This window comes from Chiloscyllium punctatum, chromosome 8 (assembly GCF_047496795.1).
Source record: "Chiloscyllium punctatum isolate Juve2018m chromosome 8, sChiPun1.3, whole genome shotgun sequence".
Lineage (NCBI taxonomy): Eukaryota > Metazoa > Chordata > Chondrichthyes > Orectolobiformes > Hemiscylliidae > Chiloscyllium > Chiloscyllium punctatum.
The window spans coordinates 62,402,077-62,421,517 of record NC_092746.1 but is presented as its reverse complement, the minus strand read 5'-3'; the positions used below and the strand labels follow the sequence as shown (position 1 = coordinate 62,421,517).

Below are 19,441 nucleotides of genomic sequence, written 5' to 3'. Positions count from 1 at the left end.
AAAGCTGATTGGGGGCAGATGTTCGCAGGTAAAGGGACAGCTGGAAAATGGGAAGCCTTCAGAAGTGAGATAAAGAGAATCCAGAGAAAGTATATTCCTGTTAGGGTAAAAGGAAAGGCTGGTAGGTATTGGAATGCTAGATGACTAAAGAAATTGAGGGTTTGGTTAAGAAAGAGAAGAAAGCATACGTAAGGGAAAGACACGATAGATTGAGTGAATCCTTAGAAGAGTATAAAGGAAATAGGAGTATACTTAAGGGGGAGATTGGGAGGGCAAAAAGGGGACATGAGATAGCTTTGGCAAATAGAACTAAGGAGAATCCAAAGAATTTTTATAAATACATTAAGGACAGAAGGATAACTAGGGAGAGAATGGGGCCCCGAAAAGATCAGCAAGGCAGCCTTTGTGTGGAGCCACAGAAAATGGGGGAGACACTAAATGAGTATTTTGCATCAGTATTTACTGTGGAAAAGGATATGGAAGATATAGACTGTAGGGAAATAGATGGTGACATCTTGCAAAATGTCCAGATTACAGAGGAGGAAGTGCTGGATGTCTTAAAACGGGTAAAGATGGATTAATCCCCAGGATCTGATCAAGTGTACCCTAAAGCTCTGTGGGAAGCTAGAGAAGTGAATACTGGGCCTCTTGCTGAGGTATTTATATCATTGTTGTGGTTCTGTTCGCCGAGCTGGGAATTTGTGTTGGAGACGTTTCGTCCCCTGTCTAGGTGACATCCTCAGTGCTTAGGAGTCTCCTGTGAAGCGCTTCTGTGATGTTTCCTCTGGCATTTATAGTGGCCTGTCTCTGCCGCTTCCGGTTGTCAGTTCCAGCTGTCCGCTGCAGTGGCCGGTATATTGGGTCCAGATCGATGTGTTTGTTGATAGAATCAGTGGATGAATGCCATGCCTCGAGGAATTCCGTGGCTGTTCTCTGTTTGGCTTGTCCTATAGTAGTAGTGTTGTCCCAGTCGAACTCATGTTGCTTGTCATCTGCGTGTGTTTCTTACTAAGGATAGCTGGTCGTGTTGTTTCGTGGCTAGTTGGCATTCATGGATACGGATCGTTAGCTGACTTCCTGTTTGTCCTATATAGTGTTTTGTGCAGTCCTTGCATGGGATTTTGTATACTACATTGGTTTTGCTCATGCTGGGTATTGGGTCCTTTGACCTGGTGCGTTGTTGTCTGAGAGTGGCTGTTGGTTTGTGTGCTGTTATGAGTCCTAGTGGTCACAGTAGTCTGGCTGTCAGTTCAGAAGTGTTCTTGATGTATGGTAACGTGGTTAGTCCTTTGGGTTGTGGAATGTCTTCATTCCGTTGTCTTTCCCTTAGGCTTCTGTTGATGAAATTGCGGGGGTATCCGTTTTTGGCAAATACATTGTAGAGGTGTTCTTCTTCCTCTTTTTGCAGTTCTGGTCTGCTGCCGTGTGTTGTGGCCCTTTTGAACAGTGTCTTGATGCAACTTCTTTTGTGTGTGTTGGGGTGGTTGCTTTCGTAGTTCAGGACTTGATCTGTGTGTGTATTTATATCATTGATAGTCACAGGTGAGGTGCCAGAAGACTGGAGGTTGGCAAATGTGGTGCCACTGTTTAAGAAGGGCGGTAAGGACAAGCCAGGGAACTATAGACCAGTGAGCCTGACCTTGGTGGTGGGCAAGTTGTTGGAGGGAATCCTGAGGCAGGATGTACATGTATTTGGAAAGTCAAGGACTGATTAGGGATAGTGATTTATGTGGACTTCAGTAAGGCGTTCGACAAGCTTCCCCATGGGAGACTAATTAGCAAGGTTAGATCTCATGGAATACAGGGAGAACTAGCCATTTGGATACAGAACTGGCTCAAAGTTAGAAGACAGAGGGTGATGGTGGAGGATTGTTTTTGAGACTGGAAGCCTGTGACTAGTGGAGTGCCACAGGGATCGGTGGTGGGTCCTCTACTTTTTGTCATTTACATAAATGATTTGGATGCGAGCATAAGAGGTATAGTTAGTAAGTTTGCAGATGACACCAAAATTGGAGATGTAGTGGACAGTGAAGAAGGTTACCTCAGATTACAACAGGATCTTGACCAGATGGGCCGAGAAGTGGTAGATGGAGTTTCATTCAGATAAATGCAAGGTGCTGCGTTTTGGGAAAGCAATTTTTAGCAGGACTTATACACTTAATGGTAAGGTCCGAGGGAGTGTTGCAGAACAAAGAGACCATGGAGTGCAGGTTCATAGCTCCTTGAAAGTGGAGTCGCAGGTAGATAGGATAGAGAAGAAGGCGTTTGGTATGCTTTCCTTTATTGGTCAGCGTATTGAGTAAAGGAGTTGGGAGGTCATGTTGCAGCTGTACAGGACATTGGTTAGGCCACTGTTGGAATATTGCGTGCAATTCTGGTCTCCTCCCTATTGGAAAGATGTTGTGAAATTTGAAAGGGTTCAGAAAAGATTTACAAGGATGTTGCCAGATTTTGAGGATTTGAGGTATAGGGAGATGTTGAATAGTCTGGGGCTGTTTTCCCTGGAGCGTCGAAGGCTGAGCAGTGAACATATAGAGGTTTACAAAATTATGAGGGACATGGACAGGGTAAATAGGCAAAGTCTTTTCCCTGGGGTTGGGGAGTCCAGAACTAGAGGGCATAGGTTTAGGGTGAGAGGGGAAAGATGTAAAAGAGACCTAAGGGGTAACGTTTTCACGCAGAGGGTGGTACGTGTATGGAATGAGCTGCCAGAGGAAGTGGTGTAGGCTGGTACAATGGCAACATTTAAGAGGCATTTGAATGGGTACATGAATAGGAAGGGTTTGGAGGGACATGGGCCAGGTGCTGGCAGGTAAGACTAGATTAGGTTGGGATATCTGGTTGGCATGGATGAGTTGGATCGAAGGGTCTGTTTCCATGCTGTACATCTCTATGACTGTATGACTCATATTTCAAAGTATATAAATGATATCCTTTATAGAGTGAAAAATTTGGCTGAGAAATTGAGAACATCTTGTATCTCTCCCTCTCTCAAGTTTTAGCCAAAACTGCTGCAGTGTTCTCAATAAAAGCTGATTATTGTCGGTTCAAACTGATTTTTTTGAGTATTGTTGATTTCCTTTGCTCTCCCAAATCCCTGCAAACTAAAATCGGATTCAACACCATAGCACAGCATTCCAGCTCAAGAGCATTTTTGGCAGATGACAGAGTATCTGCACCTCATAAGCTCATAGTGTTTTGGAAGATGGTTGCTGATATCTGCAGCCTCTGTGAATAAGACCTTCTTCCCGACTCACAACATGCACACACATTTCCCTTGTTCGGGAAGATCATCAGAATCTTGAATTTCTTCACCTGTGAATTTGTTGATCACACTTGCCTATTTTGCAATCTGTGAAGTGCATCTCTGAGATCATCAATGAGATACACCAATCCACCCAAGTTCACTTTGCACCTTGAGCACGGTCCTCACCTCCATGCCCCTTTTTTCCATCTTGCTTCTCATTCTCAGTTAGCCTAGAGTAGGAAAGCAATCTGCTGCACTTCAGTGAGATATGGAAAAACCAAAAGGAGATTTTTCTTTATCCTGTTTATAATTGTACAGCAAATTAGTGAGGGTCAGCACGCTCTCAGTTGCTATCCTTGTCTAATGTATAGTGCAGGTGACTTCCTTTCGCTGATGATGGATTCTTTGTGAAACTGCTTGAGACATCTTGATGCTCATATTAGAGATAGACTCCTATGACCTCTCTCCAAATATATTCCATATTTCTTCAAAGGCAGACAGAAGCTAACATATTTATTGATACTGCTCCAGAAATGGCCGCTTCACCAATGATTTCTAAAGCTTAGCATTTGTATGCAGCTCAACAGAGCTTTAAGGATTCTGAACCCTCAAACAAAGTGCACACAGGGCAAAGTTCACTGTGAACGTGAGCTGTGTGAAGTACTTCCCAGAGTGGACAGCCTTCTGTGAGGTCACAATGGCTTCCTCCCATACTGAATTCTGTGTGACACTTGAAGGACCTGTGCCAGATCAAAGATGTTAATTAGAACTGACAAGGCGAGTATGTCAAAAGTTATCATTGTACAGTTCATCCTATTTCAGTAATTGGTGACATCAAGCCAGCATCAATGATTATTGTGTGCCATGTGCTGTGTGATAGCTAACTCTGACACCAAGTATCTGGGAGATGCCCATTTCTCCATTTTGAATGATCATGCGCTCCATCTATGTGCTGAACTCCAGTGCCTCCTCTGACAGAAGTCAGGGTGGTGATGATTGAATTGCCAACCCAGACTCTGCCTCTCCTTGTTGTCTGTGCTCTCTTCTGTAAGGAAGGACGGCGATATGCATGAGAAGTGGAATATAATAAGAGAATGAAATGGCAACATTTGTGAAGGGTTACAGTGAGTATGGTTTTGAGATGGCAGTGAAGCAAAGCTGAAAGTGATTGTTCAGATAGGATATGAGGAAATTCTCAAGAGGAGAATGCATGGAGCTATGATTGGCGTTGGTCTGTGGAGTCCCATGAAAGAAACAGCTGTGAAAATCACATTGAGTGTGTTGGTAATTTAATGTGACATGCCTTAATGAGATCTTTCAGTCCTATATCCTTGAGCAATAGTCCACACCACTGTTTGTCACTTCCTCGACAACTTCTCGCACTTTCCCTCAAAGTAGCTGGCTGTTTCCATTTGTAAAGAAGGATATTCCTCAGCAGGCCCCTTCCGTTCTTCAGTATTACTTCGTGTGCCTCCAAAAATCAGGGTCACAACTTGCATTCATCGAAAAGCCATCATTACAGATTCTGTCTGTATCCTGATAATTGCAGAATCGATCCATTTTGACCCATGCTGTTATCTCTTGAAATAGTGAATTTTCAACCATTCAGAGTAGGTCATATTTATGGCTACCTGCTGAATCTATTTGGGAAGCCCAGAACAACAACTTTATTGCTGTGACTGAACTAATTATGAATAGCATGTGGCACTATTCTTCCTGAATTGCTTCTAGCCTCCTCTAGTGTGAATAGGTTGAAAGGTTAAATTTCTACCTCATGCTCAGTCCACTGTACCAGTCAATACTTTTTGTTATAATTTTTATACGTTATCCCTCAGCCCTTGTAAATAATATTACAGGTTTTATAACTATTAAATTAATTAAACTAAATCCGGTAGATTTGCTTTGCAATAATTTAAAGAATTTGGATCTGCAGTATTTACTCTATCGGTGTCTAATGCTTTGATGTTAATAAATATGCTGAAGGCTATACATAGGTACTGTCTCTGAGTGATTATAGTATGACATGCACAAATGGTGAGATTCAACTGAGCTGCCAAATGCCTATGAGAAATTATCCAACCATGCTTTTTTGGCCATAAGACGTGTTGTGACAATCACTATTGTTGTCTTTGTCTGTTTGGAATAAGTAGTTTATGCAGTTATATGATCTGCAAAACAGAACACATGAACCTTATAAGGGGAAGCCCTTTCATAATTATGATTGGACCCTCATTGTTTGAGCTTGAATTGAAGGAGAGAGAAAAATAAACAACATATTTATAGCTTCCATATGTTTCTGACCTTTATGAGTGGCTATGCATATTTAATTGTGTTTAGGAAATAGGCTACAGAAGTTTGAAAAAACAAACAGCTGTAGATGGTGGAAATTCAAAAAATAAAACAGAAATTTCTGGAACAACTCAGCAGGTCAGACAGGATTTGTGGAGAGAAAGCAGAATTAACACTTTAGGTCCAGTAACCCTTGGTCAGAACAATCTTTAAGCTTCAGAAGCTGCCTAAGTTATTAATAGTGACTCAAAATACTTTCTGAAAATTATTTCCACCTTTTGTTTTCAAAACTAACTCAATGTAGTTGAAAAAATCATTTTGAACAATTATTTCACTTTATTAAAGCACTTTGTTTGGAATATATATTCTTTTCATGGTAGTTCCATTAATTATAAAATTAAGATTCCGTAGAATGATCTTGGAAGTTGGAGGTTTGATAAATAAACACACTGCAAAAGTTTCAATAACACATTTTTTGTTCTTTTTAGAATAACCTGTTTCTGCTTTAATAGTGACCTAACTGCACAGAAGCCAGTATCCCCTCAACAAGTCACCCCTTATTTACATGTGCAAAATACGTGGGCTCTGACCAGCCAGGTGCTCCAGTTTCCTTCCACAATCCAAAGATGTTCAGGTTAGGTCAATTGGCCGTGCTAAATTGCCCATAGTGTTCAGGGATGTGGAGGTTAGGTGTATTAGTCTGGGTTAAATGTAGGGGAATGAATCTTGGGTGGGTTACTCTTCGGAGGATCGGTGTGGACTTGTTGGGCTGAAGGGCCTGTTTCCACACGATAGGGAATCTATATCTATATCTCAGTGCCTAGAATCAGGAGACTCTCTAAATCTTCTGTTTATATCTGTCAGCCAGGGCTCCCTGATTAGCCCAGGTTAACAGCCCCAGTCAAGGATTGCATAGTCAATGAGACCCACCTGGCCCTCATTCCAATTGCAAAAATATCCGTCTAGTAAATGAACATATATCAAGTTTTTTGTGAATTTCTATTTTTAATGTTGTATTGAAATGTTATAGTTTGTTATCCCTTCCTTGGTAAAGTCTGTTGTAATTTCTGACTGTCATCTAAATAGCTTTTGGGACCCCCAGGGGGTTTAAACTGTCAGTCACTTTAGCTAAGCTAGTAATTAAACCAAGTTTGTTTCAGCTTCTAATACAGTTTCCAAACATTTATGTAGAAAGGATTAAGTTATGTTATGGGCACATTTTCAAATACCTTCTGTTAGTTCCACAGTTGTAACTGCATTATGGTTAAGTTATAGCTTCCTTCAAACAAATAATATTGCCCTTTTCTGAGCCCTTATTTTGTGATTTTCCGCTTTGTAAAAATATATAAATGATAGGTGGGGGACCGGCATTCTGGCAGGTAGGTTTGCCACTACAACACAGCTGCGTTAAAATAGATAACATGGGGGAGGGGACAAACTGGAAGTTTAAGAAGGAAGTTAAAGGGAACGTTAGAACAAGAGAAGTCAAGAATGACAACTGAATCAATCGAACAGAAATCTCAAAAAAGGATCATGCCGCAAGATCAAGTAAAATAGGGATTGATAGGAAAGGTGACTGGAGTAACAAATTAAAAACATTATATATGAATGCATGAAGGTGAATGAGCTTGAGGCTCATTTGGAAGTTGGCAGTTACGATGTTGTGAGGATAACTGAGACGTAGCTTTAAGTGGACAGGGCCTGGGAAATGAATATTCAAGGCTATACGTGCTATTGTAAGGACAGACTGACTGGCAACCGGGGTGGGATGGCCCTGTTGGTAAGGAATGATATTCAGTCCCTTGCGTGGGGGGACCTAGAATCAGGGGACGTCGAGTTAGTATGGATAGAGCTGAGAAATTCTAAGGGTAGAAAGACCCTAATGGGAGTTATGTACAGGCCCCCAAACAATAGCCTGGATGTAGTGTGTAAGTTGAATAAGGAGCTGAAATTGGCCTGTCATAAAGATATTACTACAGTTGTTATGGGGGATTTCAACATGCAGGTAGACTGGGAGAATCAGGATGGTATTGGACCCCAAGAAAGGGAATTTGTGGAGTGCCTCCGAGATGCATTCTTAGAACAGCTTGTGCTGGAGCCTACCAGGGAGAAAGCAATTCTGGATCTGGTGTTGTGCAACGAACCGGATTTGATCAGGGACCTCGAAGTAAAGGAGCCATGAGGAGGTAGTGACCACAATACAATAAACTTTAATCTGCAGTTTGAAAGGGAGAGGGTAGAATCGGAAGTGACAATATTTCAGTTGAATAAGGGGAACTATGGAGCTATGAGGGAGGAGCTGGCCAAAGTTTAATGATGCAATACCCTAGCAGGGATGGCAGTGGAACAACAATGGCAGGTATTTCTGGGTATAATGCAGAAGATGCAGGATCAGTTCATTCCAAAAAGGAAGAAAGGTCCTAAGGGGAGGCAGGGGTGGCCGTGGCTGGCGAGGGAAGTTCAGGACCATATAAAAACAAGTATAACATAGCAAAGATGAGTGGGAAATCTGAGGACTGGGAAGCTTTTAAAGAACAACAGAGGAAAACTGAAAAGGAAATACGCAAAGAAAAAATGAGGTGCGAAGGTACTGGCCAAAAATATAAAGGAGGATAGTAAAGGCTTTTCTTGGTATGTGAAAAGAAAAAAATGGTTAAGATTAAAATTGGGCCCTTGAAGACAGTAACAGGTGAATTTATTACGGGGAACAAAGAAATGGCAGAAGAGTTGAATTGGTACTTTAGATCTGTCTTCACTGGGGAAGACACGAGCAATCGCCCAGATGTGATAGTGGCTGAAGGACCTGAACTGAAGGGAATTTATATTTGCCAGGAAATAGTGTTGAGAGACGGTTAGGTCTGAAGGCTGATAAGTCCCCGGACCTGATGGTCTGCATCCCACGGCACTGAAGGAGGTGGCTCTAGAAATTGTGGATGCATTGGTGATCATTTTCCAGAGTTCAGGATCAGATCCTGTGGATTGAAGGGTGGCTAATGTTGTCCCACTTTTTAAGAAAGGAGGGAGAGAGTAAACAGAGAATTATAGACCAGTTAGACTGACCTCAGCGGTGGGAAAAGTGCTGGAGGCAATTATAAAGGATGAAATTACGACACATCTGGATAGCAGTAACAGGATAGGTCAGAGTCAGCATGGATTTATGAAGGGGAAATCATGCTTGACTAATCCTCTGGAATTTTTTGAGGATGTAACTCTAAAGATGGACAAGGGAGATCCAGTGGATGTAGTGTACCTGGACTTTCAGAAAGCCTTTGATAAAGTCCCACATAGGAGGTTAGTGAGCAAAATTAGGGTGCATGATATTAGGGGCAAAATACTGGCATGGATTGAAAATTGGTTGGCTGACAGGAAACAAAGAGTAGTGATTAACGGCTCCCTTTCGGAATGGCAGGCAGTGACCAGTAGTGTGTCGCAGGGATCAGTGCTGGGACCGCAGCTTTTTACAATATACATTAATGATATAGATGAAGGTATTAAAAGTAATATTAGCAAATTTGCTGATGACACAGGGCTGGTGGCAGGGTGAAATGTGAGGAGGATATTAAGAGAATATAGAGTGACCTGGACAGGCTAGGTGAGTGGACGGATGCATGGCAGATGCAGTTTAATGTGGATAAATGTGTGTTTATCCACTTTGGTGGCAAGAACAGGAAGGCAGATTCCTACCTAAATGGAGTCAAGTTAGGTAACAGGACAGTACAACGAGATTTAGGTGCTCTTGTACATCAGTCAATGAAAGCAAGCATGCAGGTACAGCAGGCAGTGAAGAAAGCTAATAGCATGCTGGCCTTCATAACAAGAGGTATTGAGTATAGAACCAAAGGGGTCCTTCTGCAGCTGTACATGGCCCTGGTGAGACTGCACCTGGAATATTGTGCGCAGTTTTGGTCTCCAAATTTGAGGAAAGACATTCTGGCTATTGAGGGAGTGCAGCATAGGTTCACAAGGTCAATTCCTGGAATGGTGGGACTATCTTACGTTGAAAGATTGGAGCGACTGGGCTTGTTTACCCTTGAGTTTAGAAGGCTAAGAGGGAATCTGATTGAGACTTATAAGATTATTAAAGGATTGGACACTCTGGTGGCAGGAAGCAAGTTTCCGCTGATGGGTGAGTCCCGAACCAGAGGACACAGTTTAAAAATAAGGGGTAGGCCATTTAGAACAAAGTTGAGGAGAAACTTCTTCACCCAGAGAGTGGTGGGTGTGTGGAATGCCCTGCCCCAGAAGGCTGTGGAGGCCAAGGCTCTGGATACTTTCAAGAAAGAATTGGATAGAGCTCAAGGCAGGAACAGGATACTGATTGAGGAATGATCAGCCATGATCATAATGAATGGTGGTGCTGTCTCGAAGGGCAGAACGGCCTACTCCTGAACCTATTGTCTATTGTCTATTTGATGGTTGTAATTGTTTGCATTTACTACATTTTTTCTCTTTTTATTGGCAACATCCGAATTTTATTGTTACTTGTCAACTTAAAATATGATTTGTAAAATTAAAGAGAGATGGATACATTAATTGATAGAAAGGTGGGAAAATGGATGAAACTCTGAAGATTGTGGTCCTCGTAGGAAATGCCACTGGATCATATGAAATAGTAATGACTCCATAATTCCATTTTGTAGTCTTTGGAGGTTTAAAATTACACAGGTAGAATAGTAAAGTTGGTTATGATTTAATTTGGGAATTATAACAAATATAGAAAAAATAACTGCCACCTTTGGGGCGGCACGGTGGCACAGTGGTTAGCACTGCTGCCTCACAGTGCCAGAGACCTGGGTTCAATTCCCGCGTCAGGCGACTGACTGTGTGGAGTTTGCACATTCTCCCCGTGTCTGCGTGGGTTTCCTCCGGGTGCTCCGGTTTCCTCCCATAGTCCAAAGATGTGCAGGTCAGGTGAATTGGCCATGCTAAATTGCCCATAGTGTTAGGTGTAGGGGTTTGGGTGGGTTTCGCTTCGGCGGGGCGGTGTGGACTTGTTGGGCCGAAGGGCCTGTTTCCACACTGTAAGTAATCTAATCTAATCTTATTTTCTTATATTAAATTGGAGCACAAGACAAAATCAAAAGCAAGTATGGTTTTCTAAAAAGCAAATGAACAAATCTATAAACAATTTGAAAACATCAGCAAATTTTAAATTGTACCCTAATTAATTGTACTGTTAAAAACAAACTGGTGGCAGTGTTATTTTCAAGAATTCTGTTTTTTTCTCTGATAGCATTGAGACTACCAGTAAGTGGCAGTTAATGCAGTTGCAGTCAACAGATCTAGTGTAATATTGACAATCCTTTCTCTCAATAATGCACATTTATAGAATGAAATAAAGACCTTTAACTTTTCAAGTACTGAATCCAATTATAAATGCTTCGGAGAAAACCAATTGAGTTTTATTATTAATCTGACAGATAATGTAAAAGACCATTTGGCTGTAATGACTTCCAATCGTGTTTTTGGGGTCTGCTTTTTATCAGTAAACTGGAATGCACTATCTAAAAGTGTGGTGGAGGCAGATTCAATAATAACTTTCCAAAGATGGTGAGTTAATATTTGAAATGGAAATATATGAAGGGCTATGAGGAAAGTGACGGAGAATTTTCCCAACTGAACATCACCTCAAAGGAGCTGGTACAGGCATAATGAGGCAAATGGCCACTCTGTGCTGTATCCTTTTAAGATTTTATGTTTAACGATTGCAAATCTATACAAAGTTGAAAAGAATAAGGAAATTACTTTCAATTAGTTTTTTAAAAAATCTATGCAAATCTATACCTTCCCTCCCTTTTCCTCTCTCCACTTTTCCCATTTTCCCATTTCCCTCCTTCCCTTCACTCTTTGCTCCCACCTGTCCCTTCACCCTTTACCCTTCACCCACACCTACTCCTTCATCACCCACTTCCCTTCTTTTCCTTTGCTCGTGCCGAATTGCCACCTCTACCTTTGTGATCCTGCAGTAGAGGAGAGGTAAGGAAGTATGAATAATTTTGATACTGTGATAAACTATTGGCCTAGCCCTAAAATCTTTTTTTTTGAGGAAAGTAGTCAACAATGTTTTTTGCTAATGTTTCATAGGTTTATTATGTCACTCAATGAGCACATACTTGAAGCTCCTAATTATTCTGTTTCGTTTTGTCTGACCTCAAAATTTCAATTAAAATCAACTCCATTATAACTCCACTGACTCAACAAGGTTTAGTTTTAAAAATGGGGCCATCACCTTTGATAGTTCAGAGCCAAAGTGTGTTGAGGTTCATAAAAAGTGTAACTAGAGGCTGAATGCTTTATTCTTGCTTTATTCTTGTTACTTTGTCAACTGTATCATTACATAAACTTGATTCAGTTTACAGGTCTTTCAGGAACAAGCTTCTTGCAGAGAACATTATTGTTATTTTCTTGTTGGATTTCAGGTTTTGGGCTCAATGATGGTCAGTGGCACACAGTACAATTTCATGCCAAAGAAAATTCTGCAATTCTCACTATTGATGGTGATGATGCCTCTGCCGTACGGACAAATAGTTCAATGCAAATCAAAACTGGAGATCAATATTTTTTTGGAGGTACAGTGAAACATATTTGGTACTCATTTATAAACAAATTAGTTAAAATGAAATTTCCTTAATTTAATGGTGACATGGTTACTAGCAGCATATTTGATCCATTTTCCTTTTGAACAAAAGGGGAAAGTTATTAACATATAGTAAGTTAATTTAAAATCTCATTACAGGTAATACAGAACTTTTTTTTTGTACGTGCTGTGTTGGAAAGTGCTGTAACACAGAGTTGTAGAGTGTCAGGGCTTTCTCTTGATTATCTAAGTGGCAAGGTCCACATCACAGCTAACATACCAGATGGAGGTCAGATATTTTCCCTATCAGATAGAAATGGGCTATACTCACTCAAGGTCTTCCAAAGGACATTCATGACTGAATGACAATGTGACATTGGAGGTTTCCTACAAGCTGGTTAAATACAGTATTGCTGGAATTGTTTGGAGGCTTCAGGGCAAAAACAGATGGTGTACAAAAAAATTTGACAAGAAAATGGTGTGTACAATTGGCAATCATTGGCTGAGTTCTCTGATATCTGGGGAAGTGGGCAGGGGAAACTAGTGGACCAACAAATAATGAGGGAACACATTGGAATGGAAGCCTGATGTGTTTGTTAAATTGTTGATGTTTCTTGGAGGTAATTGTTCTGCTGGGTGTATACTATACTGACTAACAATAGGCAAGCAATTGAGCCTAGAAAGGAGCTAATTAAATAATGTATTTTCAGGAGATTTCTAAGATTTTTCCAGGGATAGATTTGAAAACAATGTATAGAATCAGAGGCAAGAGGTGTGGTTAGTAAGTTTGCAGATGACACCAAAGAAGGTTACCTCAGATTACAATGGGACCTTGGTCAGTTAATCCAAAGAGCTGAGGATTCACAGATGGAGTTTAATTTAGATAAATGCACGATGCTGCATTTTGGAAAAGCAAATCAGAGCAGGACTTCGACACTTAATGGTAAGGTCTTGTGAATGTGGGTGAACAAAAAGTCCTTGGAGTGCATGTTCATCGTTCCATGAAAATGGAGCCGCGGGTAGACAGAGTAGTGTAGAAGGTGTTTGGTATACTTGCATTTATTGGTCAATGTACTGAGTATAGGAATTGAAAGTTGCTGCAGTACAGGTCATTGGTTAGGCCACTTTTGGAATACAGCATGTAAATCTGGTCTCCTTGCTATAGGAAGGATGTTGTGAAACTTGCAAAGCTTCAGAAAAGATTTACAAAAATATTGTCAGGGTTGGAAGGCTTGAACTATAAGGAGAGTCTGAATAGACTGGGGCTGTTTTCCCTCGAGTGTTGGAGGCTGAGGGGTGATGTTATAGAGGTTTATAAAATCATGAGGGGCATGGATAGGGTAAATAGACAAGGTCTTTTCCCCAAGGTGGGAGAGTCCAAAACTAGAGAGCATTGTTTTAAGGTGAGAGGAGAAAGGTTTAAAGGGGACTTAAGGAGCAACTTTTTCATGCAAAGAATGGCACATGTATAGAACGAGCTGCCAGAGGAGGTGGTGTAGGCTGGAATAATGGCTAAACAAGGATTCTATGTTCAAGAAGACCAACCAATAAGTGTGAGTCATCTGGCTTCTTAAAATGAGTTTCAGCTTGCATGAATAAATTTGGGAGAGTTCTGCAATAGCCGTCAGCAATGGTTTCACATTTTATTGCTGTTTCTGTTCTCCACACAACCTGGCATTACAGAGGGGTGAAAACTCCCGAAAGTGTAAGGTCTTTTCTGAGGATAATGAAGATATTTGAAGAGACTACAAACCAGGCAGGCAATGAGGGATTGCAGTTGAGACGCAATGACATTTCAGCCAGGAAGACTTTCAAATTACCCATGCGTTTCTCTGGAGACTTTCTTAGATGTGCACGTAAATAACTCAGTCTTCTTGTTCACATGCTCAAGTTATCCTGTTCTTGCAAGGCATTCGTGCCTCTTTAGATGATATATGGCTAAAGCGTGTCTAACACTGATTTTACATTGATTTTCTGGACATTTCCATTTCATTTATTTCAAGAATATTTCAGTTGTTAATGGTCCAATAGTGCAGAAATAAGGACAGGAGAAATCTTATGGTGTTATATATCCCCTTTCATTTGACACTTTCAGCCAACATTGTTGCAGAATAAAATAATCCATTGATCAGTGTTACCCACATGAAACGAGATGGGTTTAAGAGTTTACTTAAGTTGTTCCTACATTGTGTTGAGGCAAATTGCTTGTCATTCAATGACATTGTTTTCAATGACCATGGTAGTAGTCTTATTGTTTGAGCCGAGAGGATCCCAGCTTGGAGGGCCTCCATGAAAGAGGATTCTGGGTAGTCCAAAATGGAGGACAGGAAATATTTCTGGCTATAACAGCTGCTCCTTTTTTGAGGTATTTTGGGTGGTGGAGGTGATTTCCTCGAATTCCAGCAGCAGTTATATGCTGTTGAATTGTTTTGGAACTTTGGAAAAAAAAAGTCAAAACAACAGCAGTTTTAAAAGGGAGAAGAGCAGACAAAGGCAGCACATGGTGAGGTCAGTGCAGGAGAAAGAGAAAGAAAGAAACTGACACTGTCTTTTCTATTTGAATTCATGTATCGCTGGATATCGGAGTGCGTCTAGAAAAATTAACAAACAGAGAAATTCACAACTGATCTTGGAGGAACTGTTGGGCGAATTTCACAGGGCAGAATCAGATAAGTTAATTGTTTGAAGTGGACTACAGAAAGTCTGCAGTAGTGAGTAGAGTGGATTCTTTCTTGATTATATGTTTTTAGAGATATGTCTCTTGATTAAACTAAAAATATAAGACATAGTTGTTAATTTAACCTGGGACAGTGTTTGTCGAGGAATAAGACGGTGATATTTTCTGGGTCTGTAGATTGTGAAGGAGCAAAAATGGCCTTTAGTAGACTGATATGTGCTCCTTGTCAGATGTGGGAGTTTAAAGAGAGTTACGGGGTTACTGCGGATTATATCTGCAATAAATGCTGTTGGTTGTGAATCTTATCAGGTCGAATGGATTGGATGGAGAGACAGTTAGAAGCAATGAGGAATTTGCAACAGAAATAGTATGTGATGGATGGCAGTTATAGGAGGGGGGGATGTCTCAGATACAGTCACATAGATGGGTTAACTCCAGGAAAGGTAGGAGAGGTATGCAGCTAATGCAAGAGTCTTCTGTGGATATGCCCATTTCAAACAAGTATGCTGTTTTGGAAAATGTCGGGGGTGATGGATTCTCAGGGGAGCGTAGCACGAACAGCCAAGTTTCTGGTATTGAGACTGGCTCTAATGCAACGAGGGGTATGTCGGGTTCCAAGATATCAATTGTGTTAGGGGATTCTCTAATCCAAGGTACAGACAGATGTTTCTGTGGCCAGCAGCAAAAGAACAGAATGGTGTGTTGTTTCCCTGGTGCCAGGATCAAGGATGTCTCAGAGAGGGTTCAGAATGTTCTCACTGGTGAGAGGGGCCAGCAAGAGGTCATTGTCCACATTGGATCCAGTGATATAGGAAGGGAAAAGGTTGAGATTCTGAAGGGAGATTACACAGAGTTAGGCAGAAATTGAAAAAGGAGGTCCTTGAGAGTAGTAATATCTGGATTACACCCGGTGCTACGAACTAATGAGGGCAGGAATAGGAGGATAGAGCAGATGAATGCATGGCTGAGGAGCTGGTGTATGGGAGAAGGATTCACATTTTTGGATCATTGGAATCTCTTTTGGAGTAGAAGTGGCCTGTACAAGAAGGACGGATTGCATCTAAATTGGAAGGGGACTAATATACTGGCAGGGAAATTTGCTGGTGCTCCTCAGGAGGATTTAAACTAGTTAGGTGGGACACAGGGAGATAATGAGGAAATAGGTCAATCTGAAATTGGTACAGTTCAGAACAGAAGCGAGTCAAACAGTCAGGGCAGGCAGGGACAAGGTAGGACTAATAAATTAAACTGCATTTATTTCAATGCAAGGGGCCTAACAGGGAAGGTAGATGAACTCAGGGCATGGTTAGAAATATGGGGCTGGGATATCACAGCAATTACAGAAACATGGCTCAGGGATGGGCATCTGCAGTCCTCACTTTCTCCTCAGGGATGGGCAGGACTGGCAGCTTAATGTTCCAGGATACAAATGCTGCAGGAAGTATAGAAAGGTAGGCAAGAGAGGAGGGGGAGTAGCGTTTTTGATAAGGGATAGTATTACAGCTGTGCTGAGGGAGTATCTTCCCGGAAATACATCCAGGGAAGTTATTTGGGTGGAACTGAGAAATAAGAAAGAGATGATCACCTTATTGGGATTGTATTGTAGGCCCCCTAAGAGTCAGAGGGAAATTGAGAAACAAACTTGTGAGGAGATCTCAGCTATCTGTAAGAATAATAGGGTGGTTATGTTTGGGGATTTTAACTTTCCAAACATAGACTGGGACAGCCATAGTGTTAAGGGTTTCGATGGAGAGGAATTTGTTAAGTGTGTACAAGAAAATTTTCTGATTCAGTATGTGGATGTACCTACTAGAGAAGGTGCAAATCTTGACCTACTCTTGGGAAATAAGGCAGTGGGGTAGCACTTTGGGACCAGCGACCACAATTCTATTATTTAAAATAGTGATGGAAAAGGATAGATCAGATCTCAAAGTTGAAGTAATAAATTGGAGAAAGGCCAATTTTGACAGTATTAGGCAAGAACGTTCGAAAGCTGATTGGGGGCAGATATTCTCAGGTAAATGGATGGCTGGAAAATGAGAAGCCTTGAGAAATTAGATAATGAGAATCCAGAGAAAGTATATTCCTTCTAGGGTGAAAGGAAAGGCTGGTAGGTATAGAGAATGCTGGATGACTGAAGAAATTAAGGGTTTGTTATGAGAAAAAGAAGGAAGCTTATGTAAGGTATAGAAAGGATAGATCGAGTGAATCCTCAGAAGAGTATAAAGGCAGTAGGAGTATACTTAAGAAGGAAATCAGGAGGGAAAAAAGGGGACATGAGGTAGCTTTGGCAAATAGAATTAAGGAGAATCCAAAGGGTTTTTACGAATACATTAAAGACAGAAGGGTAACAAGGGGGAGAATAGGGCCCTTCAAAAATCAGATTGGTGGACTATGTGTGGAGCCACAGAAAATGGGGAAGATACTAAATAATTATTTTGCATCAGTATTTACTGTGGAAAAGGGTATGGAAGATATAGACTCTCGGGAAATAGATGGTGACACCTTGCAAAATGTCCAGATTACAGAGGAGGAAGTGCTGGACGTCTTTGAACACATACAGGTGGATAAATCTCCAGGACCTGATCAGGTGTATCCTAGAACTCTGTGGGACGCCAGAGAAGTGATTGCTGGGCCTCTTGCTGAGATATTTGTATCATCGATAGTCACAGGTGAGGTGCCGGAAGACTGCAGGTTGGCTAACATGGTGCCACTGTTTAAGAAAGGTGGTAAGGACAAGCCGGGGAACTATAGACCAGTGAGCTTGATGTCAGTGGAGAGCAAGTTGTTGGAGGGAATCCTGACGGACAGGATGTACATGTATTTGGAAAGGCAAGGACTGATTAGGGATAGTCAACATGGCTTTGTGCGTGAGAAATCCTGTCTCACAACCTTGATTGAGTTTTTTGAAGAAGTAACAAAGAAGATTGATGAGGGCAGAGCAGTAGATGTGATCTATATGGACTTCAGTAAGGTGTTTGACAAGGTTCCCCATGGGAGACTGATTAGCAAGGTTAGATCTCATGGAATAGAGGGAGAACTCGCCATTTGGATACAGAACTGGCTCAAAGGTAGAAGTCAGAGGGTGGTAGTGGAGGGTTGTTTTTCAGACTGGAGGCATGTGACCAGTGGAGTGCCACAAGGATCGGTGCTGGGCCCTCTACTTTTTGTCATTTACATAAATGATTTGGATGCGAGCATAAGAGGTACAGTTCGTAAGTTTGCAGATAACACCAAAATTGGAGGTGTAGTGGACAGCAAAGAGGGATACCACAAGATTACAACAGGATCTCGACCAGATGGGCCAATGGGCTGAGAAGTGGCAGTTGGAGTTTAATTTAGATAAATGCAAGGTGCTGCATTTTGGGAAAGCAAATCTTAGCAGAACTTACACGCTTAATGGTAAGTCCTAGGGGGTGTTGCTGAACAAAGAGACCTTGGAGTGCAAGTTCATAGCTCCTTGAAAGTAGAGTCATAGGTAGATAGGATAGTGAAGGCGATTGTTATGCTTTCCTTTATTGGTCAGAGTATTGAGTATAGGAGTTGGGAGGTCATGTTGCGGCTGTACAGGACATTGGTTAGGCCACTGTTGGAATATTGCATGCAATTCTGGTCTCCTTCCTATTGGAAAGATGTTGTGAAACTTGAAAGGGTTCAGAAAAGATTTACAAGGATGTTGCCAGGGTTGGAGGATTTGAGCTACAGGGAGAGGCTGAACAGGCTGGGGCTGTTTTCCCTGGAGCGTCGGAGGCTGAGGGGTGACCTTCTTGAAGTTAACAAAATTATGAGGGGTATGGATGGGATAAATAGACAAAGTCTTTTCCCTGGGGGTGGGGAGTCCAGCACCAGAGGCCATAGGTTTAGGGTGAGAGGGGAAAGATATAAAAGAGACCTCAGGGGCAACTTTTTCACACAGAGGGTGGTCCGTGTATGGAATGAGCTGCCAGAAGAAGTGGTGTAGGCTAGCACAATTGCAACATTTAAGAGGCATTTGGTTGGGTATATGAATAGGAAGGGTTTGGAGGGATATGGGCCGGGTGCTGGCAGGTAGGACTAGATTGGGTTGGGAATCTATTCGGCATGGACAGGCTGGACCAAAGTGTCTGTTTCCATGCGGTACATCTCTATAACTCTATAACTGTGCAGTAACCAGCTCTATTTTTAGTTTTTCATGTGTCAATCGTCATATTCAAAGAAGCAGCATTCCACTATCAATGTCAGGAACACCTTTAACAGACTCAACATATATGACAATTGATCATGGGGGAGAAGTATTTCCAATGTCTGAACATCGTAACAAAATAATGTAGCACAAATCATTGCCGATACATCCTCTAATCTGCCTTTAATGTTGAACTTCACATGCTTGGCTTGAATTGGATATTTCTCACCTCAGGCATTGGAACCAAATCATTCAATGGGTTTTGATTACAATTGTCATTGCAAAGTAGATTCTTGTCACACCAGATGTTCATATTGTATTGTGACCATAGAACATAGAACATAGAACAATACAGCACAGAACAGGCCCTTCGGCCCACGATGTTGTGCCGAACTTCTAACCTAGATTAAGCACCCATCCATGTACCTATCCAAATGCCGCTTAAAGGTCACCAATGATTCTGACTCTACCACTCCCACGGGCAGTGCA

General features: G+C 41.6%; 1 protein-coding gene across 1 annotated transcript in view; it reads left to right on the top strand.

Annotated features, from left to right (window-relative positions):
* Positions 1-19,441, top strand: part of LOC140480594 (contactin-associated protein-like 2) — a 2,042,618-nt gene that overhangs the window by 937,684 nt on the left and 1,085,493 nt on the right. Inside the window, exon 9 of the mRNA XM_072575654.1 lies at positions 11,956-12,105. Coding sequence (XP_072431755.1) covers positions 11,956-12,105 — 150 coding nt within the window. The remainder of the gene's footprint in view (positions 1-11,955; positions 12,106-19,441) is intronic.